General features: G+C 35.8%; 1 protein-coding gene across 1 annotated transcript; it reads right to left on the bottom strand.

Annotated features, from left to right (window-relative positions):
• Positions 1 to 202: 202 nt before the first annotated feature.
• On the bottom strand, positions 203 to 9,282 carry LOC140793954 (ribosome biogenesis protein BOP1 homolog). Its single transcript, XM_073145744.1, has 17 exons — positions 9,053 to 9,282; positions 8,880 to 8,966; positions 8,634 to 8,788; positions 6,539 to 6,656; positions 6,325 to 6,426; positions 5,918 to 6,077; positions 5,578 to 5,686; positions 5,393 to 5,495; positions 5,144 to 5,294; positions 4,824 to 4,956; positions 4,638 to 4,744; positions 4,457 to 4,527; positions 4,289 to 4,349; positions 2,588 to 2,815; positions 2,406 to 2,490; positions 1,369 to 1,547; positions 203 to 647 (listed from the first exon to the last, which is right to left on the bottom strand). The coding sequence occupies exons 1-17, from the start codon at positions 9,128 to 9,130 to the stop codon at positions 562 to 564; spliced, it is 2,013 nt and encodes a 670-aa protein (XP_073001845.1). The 5' UTR covers positions 9,131 to 9,282; the 3' UTR covers positions 203 to 561.
• Between the last annotated feature and the right edge of the window lie 172 nt (positions 9,283 to 9,454).

Genomic DNA, 9,454 nt, shown 5'->3' with positions numbered 1-9,454 from the left:
ACAATAGGTGAAAACAGAAAAGGTTAAGCAGCTCTACGAGAAGAATCTGAAGCTCTTCTTTGTGTAACAATGGCATGATACACGCACGCCTATAGCACCTTGTGTCTACACGGGTAACCGTTATAGATACAAATAGGTGAAGGTTGTACAAAGGAAAATCTCAATAAATAGACGGTCAACATAGAACATATAATAAATGGAATTACATAGAAAAAAGCTATATAATCTTTAACATATATATAGCTCCATGAATACAGAGAGAGATCCTGAACGTATGGTTCTTGTTAGAACCGACTCCAATTGTACAAAAATGTAGTACCTTGGTAACATGAGGTACAAGGAGGACATTTAGATTGCAGTTACAGAAGGTTCATTTTGAAAGAATGGCTCGGCCTGCCTTAAGCTGGGAATAAGAGTGAATGTGACGAGGCATGCAATCTCCATTTAGATGGTTGGTTTGAGTTCTTTAACTAGACAAAGAACTAGTTTTTCATCAGGTTTCCTTTTTCTTGTCAAAAATAACCTGTGAAATCTTCTTATCAAGTATCATTAGACTTTATATCAATGGCAATAAAGCTTGATCACTGAATCAGCACCAGCAGTGAACAACCACGGCTGCCTAGGATGGAATTTGCAGTCTAACACTCCTGCACATGGAAAAGCTTAAATAAGTCCTTTGCCCTATAAAAACCAACAGAATAATGGACTATAACTTTGTCGACAAAGTGGAAGCATGATTTCATATCTGTTATGGAGGGCCTCTAATACTATGCAATGGTATATGTCATTACATCCCCTTTATAACACTCGAAACATTTGTAATGGAGCTTGAAGACAATGGTCTAATGTAAAACCATAACCACTAAAACAAAACCATAAACTGTCAAGGTAGACTAACTAATAATGTAATATGTGAACTATATATGTACTTCACATCCCCCATTGCATTCCATGTTAGACATCTCCTGTTTCTTAAACAGCAGAAAAGAAATATTTAATTCTACTGGACAAAGCATCAGAATTTTCTCTATTAGTTTCACATGTCCTGTGTTTTGCATGAAAAATTTTTCTTTCCCTTCTACGAAAGATTCTCTCAAATGCATTTCTTACGTAATCAATTAACAACAAAAACTAGTGACAAGATGACAACTGAACAGCAAAAAGAAATATAGTACATTACTTTCAAATGTGACAGTCCGGTGTTTGGCATACATACACATAATATGAACAGCATCAAGATTTTCAGAAAATATGGAAAACACGATGATCAAACATACGGTTTGAAACAGTAATTAATTACAAAGCCTCAAATCATCATACAGCTGAGTGTTATGTAAAGAATGGGATGTGTCTCCAGGTAACACTCACCTCCACCGTTTGAGTTTGTATGGCCGCGGAGAATTTCCAATGGGACAATAAGCGGATATTTGTTCAGATCTGAATAAATTGTGCTGTGAAACACATAAGCAGTACAGTCTTCTGAAGATGAGGCAAAAAGAGGGTATGAACGATGAAAGGAAACATTCGTTATGTCCTTGGGGTGAGCCCTGTATGACAACAAATCCAAAAGTTACCAAATATTACCGAGCAAATAAGAGGAAAAAAAATTCTGGACAAAATTTAAATTAAGCATCACCAAAAGTTTGACCACTTCACCTAAGAGGAAGAAAGTAAATTTTTTGCTGGAAGAATTTGTGATAAGAGACTTTATTGATGATCAAAAGAACAAGAGTTGCAAATTCGACTAACAAAGAAAGTTCAAAAACAATATTTTTGGTTAAAAGTACATAAGATTACATTGATATCTTTGCAAATCATGAAAAAGACAAGAGCTGAAGAACAACAGCAATTAGTAGTAACAAGTGATAGTTGACAACCGCTTGTAGCATGGATACTCCCAGAGCATACATAATTAATTCAAATCAACAATGAAGAGTATAGCTAGGATACTGTTATATGAAGAACAAAATAGGCAAAAGATTTTAATAATGTAGAAGTAATGCTTTATTAATTTAAGAATCAAGATTAGTTCAACACTCAAATGTGGCATCAGTGCATACTAAGCTTTGATGCCTGTGCCCAAGTCGGTAATCACTAATCAGTTTTAGTAAGTTATTTTCAATCAGTTCCTCATAAAACAGAAAATCTAAACTCCAAAGCATTAAGTATGCAACTGATTTTCCAACATTTAGGCCATGCTAAGTTGTTAACAATATATAAGGATCTTATACCATCAACAAACAAAGGAACCAGTTATTCCAGAAAGGAACAATTAAAATTCTAAGACCATAATCAATTGCACAGCTGTAGAATGCGAGTAATATGAACAGAAAGATCTTGACATTTAAAGTGTGCAAGAAAAGCGAACTACAAATACATCTTGTAGCTAAAATTTTGCACCATACTTCAAAGTCTTGTATGGCTTTGATGTTGAGTCCAAATCAAACCAACATAATTTCCCTTCCTTGCTTCCAACAATAAGATGATCACCTGCACACAGAGTACCAAAAATCATAACATGTAGACAACTAAAATAAGTCCTCTCCGTTTTCATGAAATTTATATAACATATTCATTAATTACTAACCAGATGGATGGAGTGAAAGGGAGGACACTTCACGAACACCTGTCTCTAGCTTTTTTGTAATCTTTCCTTTTAAAAGATCATAAACACGAACAAATTTCCTAGTTGCTATGAAGCACATTGAAAGTTTTGGATGAAAAACTGCTGATAATGGAATTCCTTGCAACTTCTTGAAGGGACTATTCGTTATCTTTTTGGAGAGTTGGTGCATTAGCACTGCTCTTGTATCACGTGCACGAGGGTCAAGAAATCCAATATAAAGAGAATGCATAGAAATATGTGATGAAGCAAAAAACGAAAAAAATTAACATGATTAAAACTAATAGCACTACTATTTTTTGGGGAAAAGTTTTTTGGACATTTAGATGACCCCATCCTGCCTGTTCCTAGTTTGGACTTTTATTGTATGGTTACATGACACAGCATTCAGAAATTCAGATGATCAATAGCATATATGAGTATCTGACACACTATGCAGTTGCTAGCTGGCCCATGATAGACTAATAAGTTTGTTATTATATGCAGTTGCTTGGAAGCCCATATATTAGATAGTAAAGATGTGTTATATAACCCTAAAAAATGTAGATAGCTAATCTTGGGATTCATGGCATTAACTTAAGAAGTCCTTATAACCTGCAGTAATTAATTGCCAGTGAAGTCGCAAAGAAAAATGTGTCGCCTGAAAAATCATACATATTACCAAAATTGCTATAAATGGCAAAAGTGGCATTATCAGGCATTTAAGAATAATCTTTTGAATGAGAACTAATTTTATCCTCAAAACTATTTGCATGTGAAAACCTAATTCAATCAGATGGGTTCAACAACTCATACCCGTACCAGAAAATCAAAGAAGTCTCATCACTTTCAAAAAAACAGAGCTCAAGGTTTCATGAGAAAATGATAGGAGACTAACTAGAAGTAGACGAGCAAGTGGCAAATGAAACACTAAGACATCGTATGCCAATGCTTCAGCTTCATGCTTATAGAAAAGTGTGATGTTTGATAGTATGCTAGTCATTACATTGTACAAGGATTTCTATTGAGATATCAAAGACAAAGCACTAGTGTCTTACTTGTATTGTATACAGTAGATTGTGGAAAAGGACTACAGAGTCCTTATATTGTTACACTAGAAAGTTCCCCAAGGAATCACTTTCATTCATTCAAATAATTAAGGCTTCAAAATATATGGCTCTTCATCAAGGATTGACTTGACAAGCACTAGTAGTAATGTGAAAATACTTATGTCATGAACTAACTAGCTTCCCTGGCTAATAGACCAATATTATTCTAAAACTGGTGTGCCCTAAACAGGTAAGTGTCATCACAGGCCAATAAAAGTTGGCATGACTCAATATCTTCAACATGCTGGTGTATTCTGATACTTCCCTCCATCAGTACTGATAATGTATTAACATTACAAACACATGCCAGCCATCAGGGAATGCCTTTCCATAGTGAAAGCACAGGAGTATAATCATACTTATATTATGAGCACAAAAATGAAAAGGAAAAAAAAAAAGATAATATGCAACCTAAGATCATGGATCGAAGGTCCTTTTCCTAAAGGAAGAGCTTACACAGAATATATTCTACAAGTATAAGCATATATATGAGTTATGATTTATGAACTAACGATATTCTGCAAAAGACTTCAATTTAAGGTATGGAAACCAAATAACTTTTGTAAATCGAGGATATCAGTAGGCACAACAGTAGTGAAGTAGTCTCCCTTGCGGTGCCATTCTATTGATGATACACTCTGCAGGGAAAGGAAAATTAATAAGAAACCTGCTATCTCAATTACATATTGACTTTAGGCAGCATTATTTGGAGATATGGCGGCCGAATAGGAGGACAATAAACTACCTTAAGATGCTTTAATCTGATGCCATCATGCTTGTCATATTGAACCCAGCTGACAGTAGATTTGCCATCACCTGAGACATCAAATCAGCTGTCAAAAGGAAGAAATGGAAACAAATGACAAAAAGAAGAAAGGAAAAAAACATGCAAATTAGAACAATGAGACAAGTGCAGATATACAGACTGGTTTCATCTTCTGATATTGATTCCCCAACATGTAGGAGCTCTTTAACCTTCATCTGTTGTTCTGCATCTCCCAGGCCCGTGTTCAAAAAAAGCACATCATGCCCCCTTCAGACAGATGATGCACTGAGTAAAAGCATAATATATATTTCACAATAAATAACTTACTCCGTAATAGGTGACTTACATACAAACTGCAAGAATAGGAAGTTCAGGCAAAGGATTCCATGCAATGTGTTGGATTGCCTCACCAACATCCCAGACTTTTAGACAACGACCAGTTTCAACTTCCCAGACACGCACTGTTCCATCAGTAGAACCTGTACATATTTGATTGATTGCAGCTAAGAAGTATTTGTAAAATTATATGCATTTATGAAAGGAAACATGCCTTTAAGAAGTAAATACATATCTTCAAGACTGCAAATAAAGACAACAATATCTGACATGACAAGATATAGGACACTAATGATTAGAAACTAATAGCATGAGGTATTGCACACTAACCAGATGCTAACCATTGTCCCGATGTTTCAATGGACAACGACTTGACAGGACCAGAGTGGCCTATATACTCAAGATAACATGTTGATGGATAAGGCTTCAAATCTTTCCTACTAGGCAGCTTGGGCTTCAGAGACTCAGGATCAATGTTAATCTGTAAAGTCATAAATTCATGATCTCAGACTCAAGGAAGAGTAGTCTATAAAATAACTGAAAATAGAAATGAAGCAATATCGGCAATGTCAAACTTACACGTTTTTTCCGAGTTCTGGGGCATAAATAGAGATCTAAACAACGCTCAAATCCTTCCTTAAGAGCATTCTCATAAGCAGGTACACTCCTGAGAGACTCAAACCTAGGGAGAAAACCTTAATTAGATCAAATTGCTTCAATGAAAATAATAATGCAATCCCTTAACAAACAAGGTTAAAGAAAACCTTCTTGGAATAAACTTGGGACGATCCTCCTCATACATCAGCTGGTAAGAATTGACCTCTTCTTGTGTAGGGATGAATTCTACAGAAGGATTATATGATTCTTCATGGCCTGAAGTGGAAAATATGTTATCAATGCCAAATATGAGTTTTTTTTCTTTGACAAAGAATGATAGAAAGAACCTAGGGCAGAGATTAGAGCTGATTTAAGGTGTATTTACAAAAACATAGCTACTAAAAAATGAGGTCAAATTCAACCAAGTAAAATCACGTCAGGCAGCAATTGCTGCCAGCTTAATGATTCTTGTTTCCCTTGCAAGCTGCAAAGTTGAACATATATTACCTGCCAGTTTTGGTTTGGGTGCAGGTATATAACTCAAGCCCGGCCTCTTGTTGTCTGCTGCATTAGAATCATCTCCCCACAGTAAATAGACGTTAGGCTCCTCCTTTGGTTTGTCAAACTTGATCAACCCTTTCCTGATGGCTCGTACATATTGAACAACCTACGCCAAGAGAACAGTAAAAGAAACTTATGTCAAACAACCCATAGCCAACAGTAGTGACAATATCCATACTGCATACTAATAAATTTATGTTCTATAAGCTCGTCAAACTCATGTAAGACAGAGAATAGTACAATGGATGGCAGCATCTTTAATCAGTATCTCAAACTTTAATAAAAGGAAAGAGCTCCATCAAGACCAATCTCCTCTTCCATCAAGTAGAATTTTGACAGAATAAGGAACGTACCTTTTTCTGCTCCCACTTGGAAGGAATGAACCGTCTCTTTGGTTCCGGTGCATTTGAAAGAGGGTGCCCTTTGTCATCCCACTCAAACCAATCCACATATGGCTAAACAAAAAATCAAAGTATTACAAAGTTGCATCTTATCTTAAATTGACAAAAAGAAAAGATTTTGATATATAAACTACAAAATGAATATAGAATGTAATAAAATACAAACTGCATATGGATCAACTCCACCATGTGGAGTCTTCCCTCTAAGCAATCTGCTAATAAGTTTAGTCTCTTCCTTCGTCAGTTCCACCTCCTCATCATTGTACTCATCATAAATTTTTCTCCTAAAACAACCAGAAAAGAAATAAGAGAATATATAAGGAGCCATAAAAGTTTTCAGTAAAGTTGAATAGCAGCCTAAAGATGTTTATGAGAAAAAAAAAAGGAAAAAACAATATATCTGATGAGATCAAACAGCTGCATGAACAGGAGAAATTTAATAATAAATAACTAGTGATTTAATGGCTATCTGACTCAAGAAAACCTCTAATGAACTATTAGATATGATGGCTTTTTAATAAAGTTAAGCTATCTGGCTCAAAGAAAACATCTAACAAGCTATACAACGACATTAGATAATACAGAACAGAAATAATATTTGAATGCTTTTGAAGGAAAGTGGAACTAAATAAAACATGATAAGGTTTAATAAATTTTGATAGTTCTTTAAGGAGAAGGGACCATCAGCATAGATTTCACCTCATGAAGCTGAACTAACTTTCAGCAAACCCCATAACTCAAGAAAAAAAAGGCAGATTCTATTAAATTAATGACAGCTTTATTAGAGGCTTCGCCCTCAAGAAACTTTATTTGGTGGCATGGAACTTAGACGTCTGGTCACAGAATATTTTAAGATAAACTCCAATACTAAGAATAGTTTGGACATTTGATATTTGGAGCCATGTCAGGCAGCAAGTAAAAAATTCAGATGAAGTCCTAATTCCTAAACCTACAAATAAATTTATCATGGTAATCACAGTAATAATTTATAACAGTCCTAGCAACGGTATGGATGACAAAAAAATGAAAATACCTGTAGGTCACACACTCCTACTAATACTAAAGGAGACAATTTTCTACTTCTGAAAGTAGTCCCCCGTACACATGAACCCTATCTCTTATGCCATGGAATCAGTCACTTAGCTATCAAGCTCTTGACATGATGTCTAAAAATCTATTTAAATATCAGCAGCATCAATTATGGTGATTCTGAACCATATTGATATAGCTAAATAATTAGCATTATCTCTTCTCTCTCTTAGACCCTTTACGGATGCTACTACTATATCCCACACCATGATGGCAGGACTGAATCACTATTTCTAATGAAATCAAGCCTAAGATAAAGGTTACTTAGTGAAAAAACAAATGCACTCGTATTTGACAAGAAACTAAGAAAAAAAGAATAACATCTCTAACAATCTGAAAAAGTATAAAACTAGAAGATAAGGGTTCCCCTGCTGCAGTGCTGCTATGGCCAGTAGACATCATTGCTAGATTCATCCAATATACATTTATAGCAAGTGTATAGCTACAAGAATGTAATGAAGGTGTTGGAATGTAAAGATATTTGTAATATGGATTGGATAATGCCAGACAAGCTTGGATCAAGTAGACAAGTACCGTGAATAAAGCCTATTAGGTTTAGAGGAGAGAATGAAGTTCATTACAAGATTTTTAGGATCTGGTTCGATTTTTTTTATAACAGAGATTAGACTGCCATACATAATAAATCTTCTAATCTAATTGCCTTACTGTAAGAATCCAAAAGGATTGGAACTATCAAATTTTTAAGACTCCCCTTTCTCAGAAATAGTTCTTTACACTATATTTTCCTTTTCTTACTTCCAATTATATCATATCTCCTAAACTGTTGCTATGTTAATGTTACTTCCTGTAAAAGCTCTAAAACCTACAACATCTATCATTTATTATAAGAAAAGTTGAAAGTTTTCCTCAAAGCTTGTTAAAGACACAGATGTAACACAACTAGGTTCAACCAAAGGAAAGGTAGAACCTGTCTCCCATGTCCACACTACATTTTTTTTCACAGAGTATTCTGTATCTGTCACTGATCCTTCATGACTATCCTTGCAACTCCTTCAGCAGTTCCCAGTTTCCCACCATAATTGCAATATATTCGCAACTAATACTGTGATTTATCTCAGCAGATCTTACTCGACAACATATCATGATGGGCGAATGCGTAGAAATTGGAAAGCTTTATCAATCTGAAAATTTTACATGAATGCTTCACATACCAATTCTTAGAATCATCTGCCCCAGCAAGAAAAGTCTCGATCCTGTCCTTCCTACTCTGCTTCTTGATCTTCTTCCCAACGATATCATACCCAATATGCTCCTCATCCTTGTACCACTCCAATGGAACTTCTCCAACAGTATTCCTAGGAGCCACCTACAACGATTTTTTTTTTTTTTCAAAAAATGGTCTACCTTCAAACCACAAAACGAACTACAAGAAAAATAAAGAAAGCAACGAAAAGTACCTCGTCTTCGGAGGAATCGCTCTCCTCTCCCGATTTACGGATTTCTCCGTCATCTCCCCCCTCTTCATCACCATCTAGAGAATATGACTGCAGTAAAAATAAATCAAAATAGTAATAATATTGAATAAGAAATGGTTAAACCGATACTTCTTGATCCGAGGACTGCAATCAACCTCATATTCCGACGTATCAATAGAATCGCTCAACGGGGCTTCGTCGGGCGATACCTCTTCATGGTTTTCCTTCGCCATTCTATCCTAAATTTCCGAGGGACTTCGAGGAAGAGTCCCTCAGTGGGAGTGCGGGAGAGAGAGAGAGAGAGAGAGAGAGAGAGAGAGAGAGAGAGCGGGGTGGGCTAGGGTTTAGGGTTTTGAGTGAAGAAGAGGGCGGCGAAATGAGGTGCAACCGGATCGGATTTGGCGAGACAGATAGATAGTGAAATTGGATCCGAATCCGTTTAAGGTTTCGGATCGGGTTTTTAATTGGGATCTCACTCTATGATCCATATCTAATCCATTAAGGGTCGGATCAGTTCGGCATCGAGAGGAGTCGAATTCGAATCGGATGTTATACCA

Source organism: Typha latifolia, chromosome 8 (genome assembly GCF_019914945.1).
Source record: "Typha latifolia isolate L0001 chromosome 8, TyphaL0001v2, whole genome shotgun sequence".
Lineage (NCBI taxonomy): Eukaryota > Viridiplantae > Streptophyta > Magnoliopsida > Poales > Typhaceae > Typha > Typha latifolia.
The sequence above is the reverse complement of the archived record's forward strand: the minus strand, read 5'-3'. Positions and strand labels throughout refer to the sequence as shown.

What these genes read in the sequence shown, in the direction of transcription:
- LOC140793954 (XM_073145744.1), bottom strand. Translation starts at nt 9,130, where the DNA reads ATGGCGAAGGAAAACCATGAAGAGGTATCGCCCGACGAAGCCCCGTTG. An exon ending in CCAGAACTCGGAAAAAACGT is followed by an intron (nt 5,295 to 5,392) that starts GTAAGTTTGACA and finishes ATGACTTTACAG; the next exon opens with ATTAACATTGATCCTGAGTC. An exon ending in AATATCAGAAGATGAAACCA is followed by an intron (nt 4,528 to 4,637) that starts GTCTGTATATCT and finishes TTGATGTCTCAG; the next exon opens with GTGATGGCAAATCTACTGTC.